Source organism: Muntiacus reevesi, chromosome 2 (assembly GCF_963930625.1).
Source record: "Muntiacus reevesi chromosome 2, mMunRee1.1, whole genome shotgun sequence".
Lineage (NCBI taxonomy): Eukaryota > Metazoa > Chordata > Mammalia > Artiodactyla > Cervidae > Muntiacus > Muntiacus reevesi.
This window is the reverse complement of record NC_089250.1, coordinates 144,181,829-144,204,243: the sequence shown is the minus strand read 5'-3', so window position 1 is coordinate 144,204,243 and position 22,415 is coordinate 144,181,829. Positions and strand designations below refer to the sequence as shown.

The following is a 22,415-nucleotide window of genomic DNA, read 5'->3' as shown; positions in this document are numbered from 1 at the left end:
AATGGGAGAAAGAGGAAGAACGAAAAGGGGGGACCAGGAGAAGCCAGGGTGCCCTCCAAGATGGGATCTGAGCATAAGGGGCCAGAGTGGCCTCAGGACAGGACAGGACAGGACTGAGTAGGGTGGGACGGGGAGCCCCGAGCTGGGACAGGAGCCGGGCGCCGGTACTCACGGTGCATCGCGGAGAAGGGGTCTGCTTTGCAGTGCATATCCATGGGGAGGCAGAGGAGCGGGAGCAGCGCGGCCGCCGCCGCCGTGTCGCCTCTCAAACTCAACTTCAGGACTTGAGGAGAAAAGGGAGGGACGGTGGGGGAGGGAGGGTGAGTGGGCGCCCGGCTGCGACCCGGCGCTCGAGAGCGGGGGGCGCAGCGCTGCGCTCCCCGCGGGGACTCCTCCCGGGCCGATCGGAGCTCGCAACCGCAGCGGCCGCAACTTCCCACCGTCGGGGCGCGGGGCTGGGCGGTCAGCAGAACGGCCACGGGGCGGCAGGCCGGGCCGGGGGGACCTGGGGGCGCATGGCGCGCGCGGCAGCCGCGGCCAGGGCTGAGACTGGGCGGGGAGACGGCTCGTTCAGCTCCCCTGGAACCCGGTCATCCAGAGGCGGCAGTCGGGAGTGGGCGAGGAGTAGGGGCGGCCCGAGGGCGCCGGGCGGGGAGCTGGGCCGCTCCAAGTGCCGGTGAGTTGAAGAAGTTGGCAAAGAAGTAGCAATCCTCGGGATGTCCGAGCCGGCGCCTTCGGGAGGGGAGAGCGCGAGCCGGGCCCCCGCCCCCGGAAAAGGCTGGCGCGCGCCGCCGCGGCCGAAGGGCCGGGAGGGAGGGAGGGAGCCGAACGACGCCGGCAGCACTGGACTGGCCCCAGGTGGGTTGTGTTTGCGTGAAGACTCGGCCGCAGACTGGAGCCTGGGCTCCCGGTGTGTCTCTCTCTAAAAGCTGCAAAGCCCCCTCCAGACCCCCTCCCCCTCCCCGCGCTGGGAGATGGATGACTTGTCAGACAAAGGCAATAGATTCCACCACTCTGTGATTCGCCAGCGCCGGAGCCCGGAGCTTCGGCGAGGAGGGCCCCGCGCCTGTCACTCCGGTGCCGGCGAGGGGAGGAGAGGGGAGGGGGAAACAGGAGGGAGGGAGGGAGCAGCGGGCGAAGGAAGAGGGAGGGAGGGAGGGAGGGGAGTGGGCCAGGGGGAGGGGGAAGGGGAGCCTGGGATTAAAACTACACTGAGAAACGAAACTCGCCGATAAGATAAACGTTAGATAAGGATAAAGGGCGGCCAGTCTAATGAATATTCAGGCAACGACAGAGGACCGCAGAGCGTGCCACGCTCCGAATCCGGCTCGAAGTCCCAACTCACCCAGCCCTGCCATCCACCGGCCAGTGCCCGCATGAGCCACGGAGACCCCAGCTTGGTCCGCATCCCTAGTCCTGTTTCCCCCCCCCCCGCTACTCTCAGCTGAGTTCCCTTCCGTTCCTCCTGGTTCTTCCTTCCTCTCTCTGGTCCTTCCCTTTCGCCTGTCCCTCCTGAGGTACCTCCCCACCCACACAACCCCAATTCTCATTCCGGGGCAAAGTGTCCGGCAATTTGTCCTCTCCCGTCCACGTGCGGCTGCGTGCAAGGCTTCCCTCGTCCCCTTGCCTAAAGGGGTCTGGACAGTCCAAAACGCTCGGTGTAGAATCGAGCTGGAGACCTCCGGGGGGGACCCACCTGCCTCAGTGGGACCCAACGGACGGTGCGAGAACCCGGGGACTTGGCTCCTGGACCCTCGGGTGACCGGGGAGGGGACTCGGGGAGACAGTGCAGAACGACCGGTTGCGGGCGGCAGCGGAGGCGGGAGACCGAGGCTCATTCCGCTCTCCCCGGCTGGGGAGAAGTGGCTGCGAACGAGGCTGAGCGCCGCCCGCTGCCAGCTCGGCGGATCCAGAGCCAGCGCAGGAGGCGCTGCGCGCTCGACCCGGCCCCGCTCCTGCCGGCGCCGCCGGCCCAGCCGCCGCAGCACTCGTCCGCACTCGCTCCCTCGCTCGCTCGCTCAGGTTAGCTCTCGCACGCACCAGGCAGGAGAAGCCCTTTGTCTCCTAACTGGTTAAGTACAGAATATCCGGGAGATCTTTATGAAATATTTTCCCTCCTCTCATAAATCATCTTGGCACTTCAGCTGATGTTTTAACTCTCTCCCTGCTTCGCTCCCTCCGCACTCCCCACCTTCCTGGGTGTGCGAAAGGGCGACTCAGGAAAGCCCGCGATGCGCTCTTGCAGCCGGTACTCGAGGCAACTCTGGCCCTGCCTGCTGACCCTGGTGCCTGGAGAAGAACCGCGGACTCGCGCCGCTGTCTCTCTGTCCGGAAACCTAGGCTGCAGCTAGGTCGGGGGCCGAACGCGGCGGTCCCCGCCCCCCTCCCCCCCCCCCCCCCCCCCGCTCCCCGCACCGACTCAGGTAGGAGGAAACTCCTATAGGGCCTCTTGCACGGGGGTTTTCAGAGCTCCCTTCATCCTCGGGCCGGTTCCGACCAGGTCCAGACCGACAGGCTTTCAAGCTCCCCACTCTTTAGGAGGTCGATCTGCTGGGATCCTGGCATTTCCTCTCCTTCCTGGATCCTCCGGAGCCCAGTTCGTTTAATCCACTTGCGGAGTAACTTCTGGAAGGAAAAGTCCCCTCCCCGCCTGCACCCTCCTTCCCAGCCCTCAGCCCCACTTCCCTTGGGCGGCCCAGCTGGTTCCCTCGGGCGGGAGATGTAAGACGCAGGGTCCAGGCCCGAAGGTCAGTCTCTTCCTCTCGAGACCTGCAGATGGCGCTCCTGGGTTTCCTTTGGCCTCACAGCCCCACGAACACGCACTAACTCGGTGTGGGGAGCGAGAAAGGAAAACCGTTCCAGGCAGCCTAAAGGGAATGGCTCTCGGGCCTGGGAGCAAGGGGCTCTCGGGTGATATTAGTTGGTACAGCCTCGGGCTTCTTTCAGGGAGGTAATTAAGTCACAATTGAGATGAGAGCCCCCCCCCCACCCCCGCATGGAGGAAGAGTCTTCTTTACTGAGAAGGAGCTTAATACTAAAGGAGCCCTTTGCCCCTTTGCTCCTTATGTTGGTCTAGGAAGTTGTAGGGAGTCTGAACTCTTGGAAAAACTGGACAGCGGACAGCATCCCTGTCTGCACAGAGACTCAGATTTTTCTAGAATCAGCCAGACATATCCTTCGGTTACACAGACTATGAAGAAGTCTGGGTGCAGACAACAGGCTTTTTTTACATACCAAGGAAGAGGGATTTTCTTCTCTTGTAAAGATGGAGACAGTGCACAAAGTGTGCTGGAAGTTGCACTCACACACCTGTACTTGACATGTACCTCCTGAGAAGTAAAGACCCTTCCATGACAGTCCAGTTCGCAGGTAGTCCCTGAGACTCCAGAACCCCACTCGCCCTGCTCCTGAGACACTTTTCCCTGTACTACACCAGCTGGACATCCACCCTCCTCCAGCCCCTGGCAGCTTCCTTTTTGGCTCCAGCCCATTCAAGAGCCTAGAAAACCAAAGAGCAATATTCCATGATGATTAGAAACCCTTTTAGTCAAGCCCTGGACTTCTCCCAGGGCTCCAGGCTGAGGGGCTAGCACAGATTTCTCTCCAGAGGCACTGGTCTCTCTCTCTGATGTTCTCTTTCCTGTTCTCCCCTTTCTTCTTCTATAGTCTTAGTGGGGGGGGGGGGGGGAGTCAGAAAGGAAAAAAAGGAAAGAAGAAAGAAGAGGAAAAGAAAGAAAAAGAAAGAAAACAACCCAACCCCAAACACAACCCGGGCTCCGACCTGTCAGGGTTGGTTGCTTTTCCCGTCTGCCTCTAAATGAACCTTTTCTCTCTGGTGTTTTCAAAGCGGCCCTTCCACCCCCAACCTAGGGGCATTTACACTTCAAACAAGGCACCCGCCTCCCTGCGGAAATTTAAAGGCAAATAAACTTTTGGGGAGTTGCTCTGATACCCATCTCGGATTTGCTTCATTAGCCGCCTCTGTGCATCTGATCTGCCCAATAAATCTTCCTTGTGGATCTCCACTCCTTCACCTTCTCTGCTCCCTTCCCTGCCAGGCTCGCCTGGCGCCTGGCTCCCCCGCCCTTGCCTCCTTCCTCACTGATGAGCACTGGCCGCCTGGCTCTCCGGCTGTCTCCTGCCTGCTCTGCCGGGTGTAGGTGTCCGCAAGGCAAGGCTACGGTGTCCATTGAGCTTCTCTCTCCTCCCCCACAGTATACACATGCAAAGGCACCCCAAGCCAAGGGCAACTAGCACCCAGAGCTCCCAGATGCATTTCTGGGCAGACTGTGCTTGAACTGAAGCGCTCAAAACCCTGTCCACTACCCCTAATTGCACCCTCTCCCTACACGATCCTTCGGCTCCTTTTTACGTTTCGCATGTAATTTCTTGGACTGAATTCCCTAGTCTGGCCCAATGCTTTCTGCCCTGGCGAAGAAAGGCTGAGGGTTGGCTGCCTACCCTCTGCAGGCAGGGCCCTGACCCAGGGCCCGGATGCCTGACCTGGAGCAGTTGGGGAAGGTGGCTGGGCCTCTGAGGGGAGGGGTTGGTGGGGGCCCAGGCAGCGTCTCAGTCATTGCCCTCCTGGACACCTCGGCCAGCCTTCCTCCTTCCACTCCTTCCACCTTCCGGGGAGCAGCAAGGGGAGCCAGGGCTGGGGCTCTGAGTGAGGGGATTAGAAATTCCGAAATTAAATGTATCTCCCTAGGAAATGCTCCCCACAGTGCGGACCAAATTAATGCATTAAAGTTCAAGGCGGGGAAAGCTGTTTAGAACCAAGGGAGAAAAAAAAAACGAGTCCAAAGGGAAGAAAAGCGAAAACAGAGGAGGGAAGAGAGAGAGAAGGGTGGAGCAGAGCATCAGCTCCACAGCCAAGCTCTTTTTCAGAATTATTCCTAGTTTTGGAAGTCACCACCACCAGAAAAAAAAAAAAAAATTACAAGAAAAGAAAAAAAAAAGTTCGACTGACAATCTAAGTCTTGGACAGCCAAGGCTCACTGGCCCCCAGGGTCCTGGGGTGCTCCTGGGGCTCGTCCTCTCTGGGACCAGGTCCCAAGCCGCGGCTCACGCACTCGGGCCCCACTCCAGCTCGCCCTGACCGGCTCCGGCCCGACCCTTTCTCCTCCTCCACCCGCTTCTCTCCCCGCCCCTCCCCCTTCCTAGCCCTCTGGTCACGTTGGAGGATGGTTTTTTTTTTTTTTTTTTTGGAGGAGCTTCTGGTACAATATGGAGCACCATGGGCTGCAATTTCACACTCCACGGCACATTCCCCCTAAAGCTACTTTCTTTTTTTTTTCATCTAAGACCCCCTAATTTCTGCTTCCTCGCTCCCTCCCTTGCTCCCTCCCTCCCTCCTGCTCTCACTCTTCTTTCCCCGCTTTTGTTCCCAATATTTGGGCTCCCTGCGTGAAGCCCGGGGGGCCTGACTCCCGGCAGTCCCCGCCCGCTCTGTCTGTTGGTCCTGTGGAGGCCGGGCGCACGTGCTGCGCCTTTATCTTCCCCGGCCCCTCCTCCTTTAACCCGGCTTCTCCTCACAAGAGGTCCTAGCGACCTGCCGGCCCTTCACAGTCCCTTTGACGAGAAACGACAATGCAAGCCACTTGGCCACCAAAGCGGCCTCTTAGCGGCACGGGCCTGCCAGGTGGCTGCCGCCAGTGGGCCACCAGACTAGGGAGCTGGGAAAAAAACCCCACAAAAACTGTCAAGCCAGGAGAAACTGGGCCAGCAAGGCTATAGGGTAGAAGGTAAGGTAATGAATTCTCTGTCCAACAGAGAACAATCTAGAAGGCGGTGAGGGCGGGCACAGGAGTCCCAGTGAGGCTCTAGTACTCCAGGACACAGCCTGCCCTCCCCCCTGCTTCTAGACCTCTGCACAGCTGAAGGGCCACTCACCCAGGGAAGGAGCAATAGCATCCAGGGGCACAGCCCCCCTGCCTCTCTGAGCCTCAGTTTTCTTGCCTGTAAAATAGGGATAATTCCACCTGTCTTGCTTCTCCATGAAGCTAACCAATAGGAAAGCATTTTAAAAAACAAACATATCTATGGTAAATTGAGGAATAAGTGCCTAACTTTCTGAACAAAGAGGGAAGAGAGGGATTTAGGCACTCAGGTAGGGCAGGGCGTGATGTTTCTCATCCAACTTCTACCCTATAAAGGTAAAGAGGATTCCTCACTGCTTTCCTTTCTGTGTTCCTCCCTTTCAGACTTTTTTCTTTCCATTGTTACAATGCACCCTTGGCCATGTTCATCACTCTACTTTTTCCCCTCTGCCTTTCTTCCATTCCCACTTCTTCCTGCACCCCTCTCCCCACTGCAACTGCCAGAGGATAAGTTAAATACCACCCCCCCCCCCCAACAGCCCAGGTTAAGTGTGGCCTCGGGCGTGGTCCCCTTTGGGCCAAAATGGTTGGGAGGAAGTGGCCCGCTGGTGGAGACTTGGGTAAGGAAATTCCATCCAGTTCGGTTCCAAACAAAGTTGTTCCTCCCAGGACCTGCAGTCAACCTGCCAAAAGCCAGAGCGGAGATAAGCTGGTGGGGAGAGGCCTGGCCAAGGGGAGGAGTGGAAGAAGGGAGAGAGGAGAAAAAGAAAGGGATGTGAAAGGTGCTGAGAGACCAGAGCAGGCACGTGTCTCTGGAAGGGCCGAGGAGGCTGGTTGGTGCCAAGCCGAGTTGCCCACCTGGCCATCTGCCCTCTTCACTTCCTCCCCCAGGGTGAGAGAGTCCCAGTGAGGCTGAGGGTCTGTGGCGAGTAATGATTAACCCTCTTCTCAGCCAGGCCCTGAGCCCTGAGCCTGACCTGGCTGGTGAAGGGCGATTGTGCCGGCGAACCTCGGACGTCCCCAGCGACACCCTCCACCGCCACCGCCAAGAAGGGGGCTGCGGAGGAAGGGGACAGAAGGCAGCATGCGGAAAGTCAAAAAGGCAACGGAATTGCAGGCAGGGGGAACGCAACTTCAGATGCTGGGCAGACCAGGGCAGTGAAATAGCCACCGCCAACGTACAAGGAAATGCAGGGGCCAAACGCGGGCGAGGGCGCGCGGCTCCGAGGCGCTGAGGAATAGTGGAAGAGGGGCGGGTGAGTTTTCTCCGAGTTGCAGCAAGCACCAAATCTACTCTCTCGGATCCGTCCGCGGCGCGCCCGCCCTCCCTGCCTCCTCTTCCAGCAGCTGTGCGGACGTGAGGAGCAGGCGGAGAACGCGCCAGAGCCGAGAGCGGGTAAGGAAGGCAGGGGGAGCCCCGCCAGCCAAACAGGGAAGCCAGGGGCAGGGCCGCCCAGGCAGGGGCCCGGCTGCTCGGCGCCGCTAAGTGGCCGGAGACAAAGGACCGGAGCGGAGGGGAGAGGGTACTACGGTGGGGCGAGAAGGGCTGATGAGACAGGGAGAGTACCAAGGATAAGGGGTCTCTCTGGGGACTGGCCGAGGGTCGTCTGCCCCTGTCGCCTCTGCCCACCCCACCCTGGAGGTGGGACGTCCCGAGGGCTCACTATCGCTTGGGTTTCAAGCCGGAGGGCCTGTGGCCTGGAATCGGGCAGCGGGGTGTTACTGTGTCTGTGGGGTCGTGTGTTTGTTTGTGCGCGCGCGCGTGTGCACGCGCGCGACAAGGCTTAGGGAAGGGGGAGGGGTGGAGAGGGGAGGGCCTTCGCCTTTGGGTCAGACCCCTACCCCTGGCTGCCACAAGCCTCCGCCCTCTATCCTGCGCGGTCCAGAGCGGTCCGTCCACCGAACTTGAAGCAAAAAGGCTCAACCAAATCCCTCTGGAGTCGGGGCACGGACTCTTCCTAGAGAAAGTACTTTGGTCTGAGACTTTAAGGGTTACCCGCATCCAGGATTGTTTCTTAACTTTCTGCAACTGTTCCTAGGAGGAGGGGCGGTGGGGTGGGAGATACAAATAAATCTCGTACAGAAAAAAAGCTCAGGTCCCCGTAGTTGACTCCGGCTATCTCTGAACAGGCTGGTCGGGAAGTCTAAGACCTGCGGATAACGAAGATAGAGAAGAAACTGATGCAGGGAGGAAGCCCCTTTCAATTTCTAAATCTATGGAGAATTTCTGATGTGTCTCCTTGAGGGCTGAACGCCTCTTGGTGAAGGGATCATGTGAGTGTGTGTTGTGAGGGTGTGAAAGATGTGTGAGGCGGGTGGTGTGAGCGCCTAGGCAAACAGCTGTGTCCCAGGCGGGGCTGAGATAGGCGCTCAGGACCCATACCCAGCACTTCCTCCTCCCCTCTCTGCCCTCAGCCGAGGCTTCACCGAGGCCAAGGCCTCCTCAGCCTCTTCCAGCGGGGCCGCCAATCAATCCTGCAGGTCAACACAGCAATTAATAACGGGGTGAGGAGGCCTGGCAAAAGAGGGCGGGAGGCGTCAGGCAGTCTCTCCCCCAGGCCCCGAGGGCCGGGCGGCGGGAGTAGGAGGGGTCTCGGAGGGCATAAAGACCCCTGAGAACTCAGCGTGAGCCCAGAGCCGCGGGAGGGAGAGTCAGGGGACCAGCGACAGGGAGGCAGAGAACCTGCTGGGTCAGGCCAGTGGAGTAAAAGGAAGGTCATTAAATAAAGGACTTATTTTTATGGTTCTGAGAGTAGAGACGTCGATGGCCAAAGACCACAATTGACCTGGTAGCCGATCCTTTCCAGTTACCCCTTCTCTCGCTTATTTTCTGGTGGTCTTCGCTGTTTCCGGACAGGCTCAGCGATAGTAAATAAAACCCGCATCCTTCGCAAACCCGTCTGCGGCGGTTGAGCCAGGGCGTCCGCCAGGCACGCTCGCTCCTGTGCGTCATTTTGAACCAGCCGTTTGGGTCTGAGAGGGGACCGGGGGCCCTCTAGGGCACGCAGAGTCCTGGTTTGTGCTGTGTCACGCCCAGAAGTGTTCAAAAAAGAGGGGAGGGCCGAGGGACCGGAGGGGGGCAGTGAGAAAAGAGTGAAGGCGCCTTGGAAGGGATACATTTCCTTGCTCAGACCCAGCCCTGCCTCCTGCCCTGCTCCGCAGTTCCTTCCTACCCTTCCCCAAGGCCCGGCCGGGCTGGTGGGAGTGTGATCCCCGCGTCGGCCCAAGCGGGGAAAGGAGGGAAGGGAAAATTGGAGTGCTGTGCGCAGCTGGTCTTCCCCGGCTGCCGGGCCGACCGCGCCGGGAGAATGGATCGTCCGGCAGATTCAGGTAGGCGCAGGCGGCCCTGGGTAAGCGCCCTCGCCTCTTGTGGAGTATCCCCAGCGCCAGGAAACTTGAGATGAGGGCCCAGAGAGGTGCCCAAGGATGCCCCCACCGCTCTGCCTTCTCCTTCCCGAGGCACTGGGGAGTGGGTCGGGCTGTGTCTTCCCGGAGACTTGCAAGGACTGGGAGCCAGGTCCACACACCCCAGGCCTGCGAGGCAGTGAGAGCCGCCTTCCAAGAGGGAAAAATGGCAAAGTGGGAGTGTCGTGAGCCTGAGTAGACAGGACCGGGAAGGAAGGAGGGGTGGGGGCAGGAGGCAGGAGGAGGCAAAATAAATAGATTCAGACAGAGGGAGAGAGAAGCTCTGTGCAGGAGGGGAAGAAAGGGGGAGAGAGGTTCCCAGGAAGGCCCAGCCATTAGGTCTGTCCTTGGGCTGCATATTTATACGGTCGAGGGGGTGCACAGATGGGCTCTCAATTGAATTCCATCTTCAACACCATCAGAGATTGATTTTGTACTCGCTTTTAATTTTGCCATAATTAATTAGATCATTACAACTGTTTGCTATTGATCTCCCTACTTAAACCTCTGGTGCGGAGGGGTGGCCCAGATCCCTAAAAGCCCAAGAGGCCACAGTTGACACTCCTGGGGGCCCAAATTCCCCCAATGAGGACAAGGCCCCCAAGAGGAATGGAGGTGGGCGAGGGACTAGGCCAAGAATCTACAGGAAGGGCAGTGCTGAGGGTGGATAATCAATTGAAAGAACTAGAGCCTGAGCTGGTAGATGTGGGGAGGGGGGAGAGGAAGAAGGTGATTTGGAGAAGGAGAGGAGTGAGGCAAAAAGGTCTGGAGTTAGTCCTTGACCTCTGTGGTATTATTTGAAAAACTCTTGGAAACCTGATCCAACCCTCTCCCTCCCCGGCAATCTGAAACTAAACTTGGGTCCCTGGCTTCCCACCCCGGTGCTACAGCAGGACACCTAGTGGGCAGACACAGCGGAGTTGGCCCACCTGGGGGAGGGAAAAGAGAGAGAGAGAGAACAGCCTTCCACTGCCTTAGCCCATTGGGTAAGCAGCTTCATTCTCTTCCCTACTCGGGTCCCCTGGGGCCTGCCATCCCTCTTCTTGTCCCAGGGCTCCCTGGAGTTGTTTATTTTGGGAGCAACCTTCTCTCCATACACATTATCTACACCAGTGCTTACACTCTGGTTCATACTCAAATACACAAGACCCTCACACATGTGCACAGAGACTTGTGCACACAGCCTGTCCCCACCACTAGCACACATGCACATGCACCCACACTCCATCCCCACTAGAAACTAAGGCCTTCCCAGTGCTCCCAACTTGGGGGAAGTCGGGTAAAATATTTCTACACCGAAGGGAAGCAAAGCGGAAAGACCAAGTCCTAAACGCACAGCAAGAGAGCAAAGGCCAGATTCTGCAAAGACACCAAGAGAAGTTGTAAAACTCACGTTTTCTGGGTGGAAAGTTTTTCGTCGGTTTAGAGGACATTGGGACAGAAGGCGGGAGGCCTCAGCGGTGGGGAAGAGGCCCCGGGGCCCCCGTTTCCAGCCACGCCGCCCGGCAAGCGCCAGAAATAAAGAGAAGTGGAGTCCCTCAGTTGGCCTCCCCCATGCGTTTCAGTCACTCCCTTTGCCGGTGGCGCCTCAGGGTCCTCCTCGCTCTTACCTGCCCGGCCCGCGCGCTGTTCCATGCTCTGCTCCCCGCCGCAGCCGTCTGGGCCTGGGTCTCGCTTCTCGGCTTCTCTGCGGCCCGACAGCGCGTCTCGCCTTTGCCGCCGCCGCCCTGAGATCTGGGCGCAGTCACCCAAGACCGAGCGGCTCAGATAACCTGGGCTGCCCGCCGCCTCGGCTGTGCGTTCCGCTCGCGCCCGCGCTCACCCAGCCGGCCGAGCCGAGGCACAGCCACGCGCCCAGGAGCCCCAGGCTCTCCGCCCCGCGCACACGCGCGCACACGCACCCCGGCCCCGAGCCCGCCGCAGGCAAGCCGCCGCCGCGCTGCCGTAGGCACCCAGAGACGGAATCCCCAGCCTAGACGCCGGCACACCCTCTCACCCCACCCCCCTCTTCTTCGCTGTCACTCGCTCCCGTCAGTCTCCAGCCTTACACGCAGGGGCGTCTTCACTCTCGTGCGCTCCCCAACTTTGTGCGTTCCCCTTCTCCACGACGCTCAGCGCTCGCCCCCTGCCACTTTCTCCACCAGCACTTGCTCCGCCGCCTGCCACGCACGCCTAAGTCTCAGTACATGTTTCCAAGATTCCTACAGATGCACCCCAACTTTCTTGGGCGACATAATCACTCCCAGTCGCCAATACATTGTGGAACTGCTCTATAAATCCCTTACAAGCCTCTCCTGCTCCAAAATTTCTTTCCTTTAAAAAAAATCAGAATTAAAAGGAAAAAGTTCTGGCTTCCCTGCCTTCAGAAGATGAGGCAGGCTCAGAGGAAAAGGAGAAAGCCCGGAACCCTCCACGGCTCCGGCTGTGCTCAGAGGCCCACCCGTCTGAACCACCCCCTTCCGCATTATTCTGGTCTTCTCACTCCAAGTTTCTTGGACCCTCAGATTCACACCTCTCCAAGCACACTCATGCTTTCCATCCCTGATCAAAGATTCACTTGAGCTTTGTCCCACCTCGGGCTCTCCCAACCTGGAATTTACACCTCTCACACCTTGGTCACAAGTTCTCCCTCAAACTTCTACACCACTTTGCCCACACACCCGCTCTTATACTCCTCCTTCTTACACACTCACACACTTCTCAAGCACCACTATCCCCACTTCTACCCCCCAGGTACCCTTTTCTCATCTGCCCCCTTTCACACTCCCACTCACTTGCTCTGGGCCTCCCACTCTCATGCAGCCTTTGCTCACACACGCTGAGTAACACTGAGAAGCAGGCAAGGTAAGTGCTGGGTGAGCCCCAGTGTGCAGGCAGAGGTCTGTGGCTGGTCCCATCTCCTGCACAAATACCTCCAGGCTCCAGGCAGAAGGCACCAAAGCAAGGACCAAGGCCCAGGTCCAAAAGGCCTACTGAGACCACTTAGCAATGGATGCTCTTTAGCGAGAGTCCAAGATACTTCAGCTGAAGTTCCTTCAAAAAGATTGTGCAACTCAGGACTGAAGAGGCACAGGCACCCAGAGGCAAAGCTCATATAATGGCTCCCCAACTTAAATTTTTTTTTTTTCCGGCCATGCACAGGTTGTGGGATCTTAGTTTCCTCACCAGGGGTTGAACCAGGGACCTTGACAGTGAAAGCTTGGAGTCCTAATCACTGCACCACCAGGAAATTCCCCTCCCCAACTTAAATTTTAAAAAATCATTCTCCTGGACCATGAATCTCTACTCTTTCAGGCAAATCATGGCCGAGGTACCATCTTACCACCAATATGTGATTTAAAACATCAGACTTTGCTGGGGTTTCTTTTCTTCTTCTTTTTTTTTAAATCAAACAATGATTTTCCAATATAAGCATATGGAAACTTAGAAGTAAAAAAAAAAGTTTTTGCTTTGTGTTATACACAGAACACTATTCCCAAGGACAAGGATGGGAGAGCAATGTGTATAAATGAAACCCTAGTGTCTCTCCCCCACCCCACACACAGTACATTCTCATGCTGTTATTCCATTACACACGTGAGATGTTCACACACATAGCCTCTCTGTCACCCACTTACATGGGCCATGACCTGCTGAGTCACACCTCTACTGCAAGGCTCTTTGTGCCTTTGTTACCACTTCTAAAATAGTGATTATAATCCTTGCCCTTCTCCCAGATTTCTCTTGAGAAACTTGGGTGAAAGTGATTGATAGAATGTGAAGTGTGACCACAGACATATTCATTGCTCTTATTCCTGTGTTTTCAGAAGCAGGAACTGAGACCCAGCATTACACACACACACACACACACACACACACAAGCAGGGGGGCACCCAATGGGGAATCAGGTGTTTTGAACTGGGGACACTCGCACACACAGCTTAGTGTCCTTGCCTGCTCCTGAGCCAGCTTGTCACAGTTACCTGAACACAGGGCCCAGGGCTGGGGCAGTGCCAGGACTGGGGCGTAGGCCCAGGGGAAGGCAGCTGAAGCCATTGTGCTAAGCAGCCTGTCGCATACCAGGGGGACCAAGAGGAGGAAGGAGTTTTCTTAGCTCTTGGCTCTGATACTTTAGGAGCCTTGGGAACTCTGGAGACCTGCAGAGTGATGCCAGTCAAAGGGCAGGCCCTGTACCTTAGCCTCCCTCCAGCTTTCTCTTTGTCTCCCAGGCCTCACCCCGTCCCACACAGTCTCTCGGGGCCCTCCTGCTCATTGCCCGCCCCATTGATTGAAAGTCTCTCTCGGGTTCTCCAAGGAGTCCCAGGAAAAATGATCCGCCAGCCTATTGATTCTTCATTAGAATTACATTTTCACGTGTGCTAAATTGGTTTTAAAAGCTTTTTCTGTTGTTATTGTCTTGTCAGACCCTGCGGTCCAGGGCAAACCAAGTTAAAATGTTGTGGCTTCTTAGAGAAAAAAAATCACCAGGGCCAGGTCTGTGATTACTTGCTTTCCTGCCTTATTGTTGTCATGATGACAATTGTGATTTGCTTTAAGTATCTTTAGGAAAAGAACCCTGCAGGAGGCCACTCTTGTCAGACTAGGGCTGGCTGGGGGTGTGAGGGGGTGGATGTGTGTGGAGAGGGCTCTGAAGCCCCTGGAGGAAGGACACAAGAGTAGTTTTTCTTTCTTTGAAAATTAAACTTAGCACTTGAACCTGTATTAATTGCTTCTGAGAAAAGAGGAAAGTTTTAGAAATCACTTTTATTTTCTTCATCTCCTTCCAGATTGAATACAGGAGAAACAGAAAACACAGCCTCACTTATTCTAACTCCCTGCCCTTTCCCATAAATAACTGGAGAGGGGGTGTCAGTATTTCATAAAGTGCTGAGGGCGAGGTTGCAGACTTCTGTTTTGTCGTGGGGCAGAAGCCCAGTCACAAGGATGCTTTTAATCATTACACTTTGTGCTGGGGGAGGAATGAATTCAAATGAGGGTAGTGAAGAGGGAAGAGAGAGGTAGGGACTCCCACAGAGAAGGGGGGTTGGGGACCCAGATTATCTGAGAGAGACAGACAGACACACACAACTCAGAGTCAGTCTGATGGACTATTCTTTGCAGAGAAGCAGAGGATAAAGAAGAATGCAAGGGAGAAAGAAAGGAAGAAGAAAGAGGGGAAAAAGAGGGCCTGAGAAAAGGAAATGTATAGTGGAAGGGAAAGAAAGAGAGAGAGGTAGGCAGAGGAGACACCCCGGGGAGCTGGCAGCCCCTCCAGCCCCGCCTTCTTCCCGGCCTGGCAGCCAGAGGCTGTACTGTGGTGTGTGCCCAGGCAGGAGAGCCGAATGTCTCCGTGATGTGTTTATCCCCTAATCAGTTCATTAGTTATAAACAACATGACATTAGAAGTTAGGAGGCAGTTGATATTAATTTTTATTTAACTAGTTGATGTTTAATCCGTCACGCCAGGCTGGGTAGCAGCGAGAAAGATCTTCCTGACACAAAACCAGTTAGAACTTCATAAGGCGCAATCAGTGTCCGCACGTTGAAACAAACAAGAGAGACAGAGACAGAGAGACAGGGAGAGACTGAGAGACAGGCAGCCTCGCCAGAAATGGAGGCTGGGCAGCGGGGGAGAGAGCTAACCCCGGGGGAGGGCAGGAGAGAAGTAAGCTGGGAAGGCTGAGAGTACAGAGAGCTCGGCGGACGGCTGGCGGTCCGGAACTGAGCCCCACGCCCAGCACGGCTGGAGGCAATAGTAAGGGGCTCAGCGCCCCCCGGAATGTCCGGTCCCAGCAGCGGCAGGGTCATGAGCTAGGGGCCCTGCCAAGCCGGGCCGCGGCCACCAGCAGCCTTCAGCTGTGCAGTGCTTTGGGTGTCCGGCGGCCTGGCGGGTGGTCAGAGGATAACGTCCCAGCCAGGCGAGACCCAGACTTTCCCAAACGGTCCTCTCCGAAGCCCAGAACGCCCTCCTGTCCTGCTCCAGGAAGAGCGGGCCGGCAAGGAGGAAAGTAGGGAAAGGCGAGCAGCCTGTGCCCAGCGGCTCAAGTCTGACAAAGTTTGTCGCCATCGCAAGCCAGAGCAGGGGGTGTGTGCGTGCGTGTTGGGGTGCTCGGCAGTGGCAACGGGGGAGGAAGCGAGCGACCATCTGGCGATTCTGCAGGCGGGAAAGGGTTTTCCTCCCAAGTTGGCCAACCCCTCCAAGAGCATCCCCGCGTGCTGGACTCCCAAGTGGAGACCAGGCTGTGTCGGTCGCGGGCTCCTCGGGTGGCCTTGCCCAGTTAAGCTCCCTTCTCAACCCCGCCGCCAAGCACGAGCTGGTCGGCTTTTTCCACCTTCACCCCGGGCACCGGCCGGGCACCGGCTCGGTCACGGCTTGGCGACCCGGCACGGGCGGGGAAGGGGGGTGGCTCGGGCTGTAGTTTTCCGCCCTCGCGTGGGACAGTATTTGGAGGGGCCGAGGCATCCTCACCCGCGCGCAGACTCAAGCCGAGCATCTCACCATTTGCATGTTAATCTGCCTCCACCACGAAAAGGAAATCGCTGAAATTCCGAAGAAAATTGCCTCTCGCCAGCGGTTAATAGTTAACTCTGACGGGAAAGTTCCCAGGGAAAGGCGAACGCTGGGGCGAGTGGCGCAGGGGAGGCGGCCTGGGAGGGCTGCAGCCCGGCTCCGGCCTCTCCCCTCGCCCGGCGCGCCTCCCCTCCTCCGGGTGGCGCGTCCCCCACCCCGTAATTAGCATCGTTTAGTTCACAAAACCCTTCCTGGGAGAAATCTGTTCCCTCGTTCCGGGGCTCAGTTCAGCACCTGATTCCGCCGGGTGAGACGAATAAATCACGCGGGCGGCGGCGACGGCGGCGGGAGAGCCCGACCCGAGCCCGCCAGACTGGGGCCGCCGGGAAAACGAAAAAGTGAGAAAGAGGCGGCCAAGTCAGGAAAAACGATTTAGGGAGATGGTGCAGCCCTCGCGCAGGGACGGCGAAGGGCCCGGGAGGGGAGATCCAAAGAACGACAGGGACTCAGAGGCAGAGTCGGGACCAAAACAGAAGAGGGAGATACAGAAAAGGACAGAGAAAAGAGAGGCAGAGACAGAGAGTGAGAAAGAAAAAGCGAACGAAAAGAAAGGGAACGGGGGAGGTTAGGGAAGAGGGAAGAAGAGCGAGGAGGGAGACTAAGAAGGAGGAAACAAAAGAATAAAGGAAATAAAAGAAATCCAAAAGATCAAAGGCTTTTGTTGTTATATTTTTAAAAGAAAAGAAAAGAAAAAAAAAAAAAAAACCCCACAAAACTCCCCTGCGAGGCTCAGCGGTGGAAGCGCGCCCCGCGGCGGCCAGCGCTCCCTGCCCAAGGACCAAAGACCCCGGGAGCGCAGTTTGAGCCTTCGGCGTTCTAGGCCGGGTCGGCGTAGAACCCGACTCCCATTTGAAGTTCCAGGGCACGGGGCGCACAGGAGTATCTGCCCTTGGAAGCAATGAAGTTTGCGTGTGCGATGTCATCCTGGATAGATGACCGGGAGGGGATGAGTAAATAAAAGGCGCATGGCTCTTTCTTGGGCGACCGCTGGGCACCAGGAACTTTCTGCCCCAGCGCGAAGGGAGGCAAGGACTGGGAGAGGAGAGGTTTCTGCTGCTTAGCTCAGAGCCCAGCTTTCCCGTAGCTAGAACCCCCCTCCCACTACCACACATACTCTTTAGCAGGGTCCACCTGCTCCACTACACCACCCCCGCCCCCCTTACAGATTCCTAGCTCCCAGGCGGGCTTGCAGCGGCACAGCTACTAGAAAAAAGTAACGCATAGAGAACGGCGACCCGGCACCAGCGGAGGGCGCATTTCCTGATCTGCCTTCCCGCGGCGAGAGAGGCGCGGCGCAGGTTCAGCTGGCTCTAGGGGCCTGGCGTGGCATTGGGCTGCCCAGGTCAGAAGTTGGGGAGGAGGAAAGGGAAGATGAGAAAGAAGCGGGGGAGGGGGTAGGGAACGTGTAGAAGAGAAGCAGAGAGAAATGAAAAGTGGAAATGCGGGCTGGAAGGAAAGGCAGAGCAAGGGTGTTAAGAAGCGTCTCCCCTTCGGTCTGACCCTCGTGGGAGTGCTCCCTCCCAGGTCTCAATCATTTCGAGCCCCTGTCCTCTGGCCCCTCTTCAGGACGCCAGGCAGGGGACTGAGACCCGGAAAGGCCTCTGTGCGCGTGTGAACAGAGAGTGAGGAGAGAGAGGCTTCCTTGCCAGCCGGGCGGACCCTAGGATGACAAGCATTCCCAAAATTTCCAACCTTTGGGACTTCCGGGTCAGTGTGGTCCAGCCCACTTCGCCCCTCCTCCGGGCTTCTACCCCTCACTCCTGTCTTGCTCAGCCACTGAGCTGACTAGAGGAGTTTGCTGGGGGGAGGGGGGGGTGTTAAATACTTAAAAGATAAAAACCGGAAACTCAGTCAATTCCAACTTTTTGCACAGGGACAGGAGAAACTGATATCTGGACCAGAACACTTTGGGCTGGGGAGGAGGCAGTGACCAAGCTGACGTAAGTGGGAAAGCACTGGTCAGTCAGTCAGTCGCCATGGGGCTGCTCTGTGATGGACACTGGGTTTATGGTACTGTACCCCAAGTTCCTATGCCTGAGGCACAGTGAGGCTGAACAACACCAAAACGTTGGGAGTTCGGAGCAGAAAAAGGTTTACTGCAGGGCCATGCAAGGAGAAAGGGTGTCTCATGTCCCCATCAAAACCCCGAACTCTGAAAGTTCTCAGCAAAGCATTTTTTAAGGCAAGGTGAAGAAGGGGCGTGGTTGGTTGTTGCAAACTTCCTGGTGGTGGAATCCTTTGTCCTTGCAGCTGTCCATGTAGGTCAGGTCCCTATAAATCTTCAACAAGGAAAATGCTCTTTGTTCTGCAACTTTGTATTTCTGTATGAATGGTAAAGTGTTGTACCTTTAAAGACCAGAGCCTTGAGAATGGGCTATCCTGTATATTTCAGGCTACAGGCAACATTTTTAACTCAAAGCAAAAGTAATAGAATGCAAAGATTGAAGTAAAAGAAACATCTAATGTGGAGTCAGATTTTTTCCTTCCCTGTTACTCAGTTCAGTTCAGTCCCTCAGTCTAACTCTTTGCTACCCCATGGCCTGCAGCATGCCAGGCTTCCCTGTCCATCACCAACTTTGGGAGCTTGCTCAAACTCATGTCGTCAAGTTGGTGATGGCATCCAACCATCTCATCCTCTGCCATCCCCTTTCTGCCTTCAATCTTTCCCAGCATCAGGGTCTTTTCCAATGAGTCAGTGTTTTGCGTCAGGTGGCCAAAGTGTTGGAGCTACAGCTTCAGCATCAGTCCTTTCAATGAATATTCAGCACTGATTTCCTTTTGGATTGACTGGTTGGATCTCCTTGCTGTCCAAGGGACTCTCAAGAGTCTTCTTCAACACCACAGTTCAAAAGCATCAATTCTTTGGTGCTCAGGTTTCTTTATAGTTCAACTCTCACATCCATATATGACTATTATATTTAAGTAGATAAATCAGACACTGGCCCTGCTTTTAAAGAGGATATCACCTGGTGGCAAAAAGAAAGTTTTGCCAAGAAACTCCAGAAAGTGTCACGATATGGACTGGAAGGGTGACTGAGACACAGGGGGTGTCAGAGAATGCTTTGTAAACAGATGAAGTCTTGCAAGATGATGAAATGTACACCAAAATGTGGGGGATACCTGGCTGAAATATTCCCAAGCAGAAGGAGGTCAGGAGCAAAAGCATGGGGAAGGGGCAGCAACCCACCTAGCTGGGAAACTGCAAAGGATTCTGTGAGGCCAATATGGATGTGAGAGTTGAGTCAAGGGGAACAAGGTTGGGAGGTAGGCAGGGCCTAGATCTAGGAGCACTTTTGCAAAGGAGTTTTGATTTTTCATTTAGGCCGTGGAGTGTCATTGGAGGATTTTATACAGGGAAGAGAAAAGATCGGATTTGGAGAGGAAAGACACTGCAAATGTCGATGGTGGGCTGGAGGTAGAGAGAGCAGCAGAGACTGGGAAAACAGTCTCAGCAAGAGAAGACAAGAGGTCTTGGAACAAAAACGTCTGAGGGAGATAAAGAAGAGAGGGTAGATGTGACAGATGAAGGCAGGATGGTCAGGACTCAGGCACAGATTGGATGTGTGTGTATATTGTGGGGTGAGATGATAAATTAAGGTCTGTCTGGGTCTCTGGGTAACTTAAGTCTCAATTCTGATCCCTCCCCTCCCCCTCCCCTCTCATCCCCTCCCCCTCCACACATCCCCTTGCAAACCCTTCCCTTTCAGTGGCTATATAAGTGGAAACCCCATGTATCATATCTGGAGGCAAGTCTTTTCTCCTCTTCTCATGCACCCTTACCAGGCAGTCTCATGTGCACCACAGAAGAGGAAATTCTCATTAACTCTAAGACAGAGAAAGCAGCACCTAAGAGTGAAAGATGGAACCCCTCCCCTCTTTTAGTTTCAAAGCATACCAGTTTTCTGGTCTTGGGTACATCCCTTGAACTCCTTGTGCCTAAGTGTTCATATCTATAAAGTGAGGACAAAGATATTTGCCTTGGGGAATTATTGGGTGGTATTAAATATGGGGTATAGTAACCACTGACATATAGAAGCCCACCCCAGGCCCAGACCTCTTGGCAAACACTGATTGAGCATTGTCTCCTGCACAAGGTGTCAGGGGTATAAAAAGCAGTAATATAAAGATATTCGGGGAAGTTGTTGATCCAGAGGGAAGACCAGGTGCCCCATTGGAGCAAAGTTAATAATAAAAACAACTAACATGTCTGAGAGCTTACTGCATGTCAAACATGCTTTGCATACATTAATTCCATTTGTTCTGCCTACTATTTATTCCTATTTTTAAGATGAAGAAACCGAGGAACAGAGAGTTTCAGTAACTTGTCCACAATCACACAGCAAATTGGTGGCAAAGGTAGGATCTGTACCCAGATACTGCCTCTGTAACCTATGTTCCTAAGCACACGCTATGCTAAATATTCCTAGGGCCCACTGAAGAGTCAGAGAGAAAAGAGACACAGGCTGTGGTTCAGAGGTTGGGTGGGTCTGAGAGGATTCCTTCAGGACATCCAGTTAGTGAAACCCAGGAACCCTTCTCCCCTCTTCTTCCAAATCCTCATGCCTTTTTCACCATCTCTATGCTCTTCTCTCTCCTCTCTTCTCTGTCTCTCCTCAGAGCCTTTGAATCTGGAAGCCCAAAGTTAGCTCCTGTGACCTGGCCAGCCAATTCTGTGAGGCTGCAGGGCCAGCAGCCCTCACCAGCCTTGCAGGAAGCTGGGAGCCCCCACACTAAGGGTTTTCCAGCCAGGCCTTGTCCCTTCCCATGAGACCTCAGGCTTTTGCAGCTCCCAGGCCTGCAGCCTCATTATGAGGTAGGGGGCTCCCGATATGCCTCCCTCCAGCTGGGGTCAGCCTCTGATCAGGCCTCTGGATCCTGATCCTGAACACCAGCCATGGCAAGAATTCCCTGGCTTGAACTTGATGCCCTCCCCCTACTAGCCTGACCTGGGTTGTCCCATTTGAATCCCCATGAGCTGGGCCAAGTTGCCCTGGGAACTGCAGAGGAGCATAGAGGACCCTTCTCATGAGCCCTCTTAGAGCAGGAGTTATCTTTGCCAAAGACAGAAATTGAAGAAGTTCTGGAATAATCCAGGACTGTGGAAACTATCTTTAACCCTTCCAGTAAGAGTGAGGCAGAAATGAATGTGTGTGGAAGGAGGAGGGGTTTGGGTCTTTGGGTTTGGAGGGGTCTCAGTTTTTTACTGGAATTTAACCAATTCCCCACCTATTACACCGAATGGCCTTTTCTCAATGATTTGTGAGTTCTTTAAAATACTCACCGTGGCCAGGTAGATATTATACCCAAAGGGTCAGTGCTGTGGAGCAAAACTGTTTATGAACTTTTGGGTGTCTGCCTTCCCAGTTTGCAGCCCAGTCTTTTGAAAATCTTCCTCCAAGATGGACAATGTGTTAGGTAATACGCTGGGTCACCCAGAACAGACACTAGGAAGGAAGGTGATTGCATGGATGTGAATTAGAGAGAGGAGTTTTCTCTGTTGTTCCCTCCTCCGCACCCCACCCCACCCCCTCCAGCACTTGGTCAAGGGAAGCTGTCTGGGGGGCGGGTTGGGGGTGGGGGGAGAAGGGCTGCCTGCAGCATCCTTAAAGTAAATATATCCCTTCCCAAGAACAAATTATTCTCTTAATTTCCTCCTCTGAGGAGTGGGGAGGCTCATCCATTCTGCCCCGGGGAAATTAGAGAATTAAAGCCCCCAGCACAGCTCCTGGCACACGTAGGGGATCGCATAAATGCTATTGTTCTTTTCGTATGTCTCTAAAGGAACCCCGCACTGCATCAGTCACAGGCTTGGGGTTCACGGGTGGGAGCTGGAAGCCCTGAGGGTGCGCTTCCTGCCGCAAAACCACGCCTCCTGGACCTGGGACTGCGGACCGGACTCGTTCCCCTGGCGCAAAACTGGACGTTCGGCTGCGCAGGCGCGCGAACCAGGGCTAGAGGTTGGACCACAGGTCGGATGCGGGATGGAGATGAGGGATGCGAACCGCGCACGGAAGCCTCTGCATCCTCAGCCAGTCTGCAAAACGGTACTTGCGGCCGCCGCCACAGAGCCCTCCAGGCTTGGAGCTGCCCGGAGCCCAGCGCATCTTCCGCGCTCCGAGCGCGCTCGCCCGCGGCCGGCTCAGCCCCGCCCGCCGAGAGCCCGCACTCGATTAATAATCATAAACCCCCCGCTCACCCTCCTCTTAAAATTAATAACTCTGTAATTAGAGTCATTTCAGAAGCCTCCTGAGCCGCCGAGGCCTGCCCGGCCGCTGGCCGACCCGCGCTTGGCCGAGAGGGAGGACGAGGCCCGGCGCGGCGGCCGCGGCATCTGCAGGTAGAGAATGAGAATTAAAATCGCTCTCAACAATCCAATACACTTTTTATCAGCCATCTATCTGAGAGCCGGGCCCATTCATCATCCGAGGCATTCTCCCTGAAAACAAGACCCATTCAGATTTTATACAAATTATCATATTTATCATCGTCTCCAACTCCGGAGTAACATCTCCGCAAAGTGTCTGCCGTCTCCCCGGGGAGCCGCGCGGCTCGGAGCGCCCGAGCGCCAGCCCGGCAATTCCCCCGCCGAGCCCCCTCCCTTCGCCCCTTCTTCCCCCTCCCCCTTCTCGGGTCTCGTCTCT

At 55.8% G+C, this 22,415-nt stretch overlaps 1 protein-coding gene and 1 long non-coding RNA gene across 14 annotated transcripts in view; one reads left to right on the top strand and one right to left on the bottom strand.

The window, feature by feature from the left end:
• Positions 1-11,094, bottom strand: part of PAX2 (paired box 2) — a 90,027-nt gene extending 78,933 nt beyond the window's left edge. For 2 of the 13 annotated variants that reach the window (XM_065923135.1, XM_065923136.1), the window contains exons 1-2: positions 10,835-11,094; positions 173-283 (exon numbers count right to left, since the gene is read on the bottom strand). In XM_065923135.1, coding sequence (XP_065779207.1) covers positions 173-283; positions 10,835-10,859 — 136 coding nt within the window. In that variant the 5' untranslated portion in view covers positions 10,860-11,094. Of the gene's footprint in view, positions 1-172; positions 586-1,345; positions 5,174-10,834 lie in introns of those variants that run through there. The other 11 variants (XM_065923130.1, XM_065923133.1, XM_065923124.1 and 8 more) reach the window with 11 other exon arrangements.
• Positions 6,562-22,088, top strand: LOC136160058 (uncharacterized). Its single transcript, XR_010661551.1, has 3 exons — positions 6,562-7,215; positions 17,648-17,714; positions 21,556-22,088. It is a non-coding gene; the product is annotated as an uncharacterized lncRNA (long non-coding RNA).
• Positions 22,089-22,415: the final 327 nt, after the last annotated feature.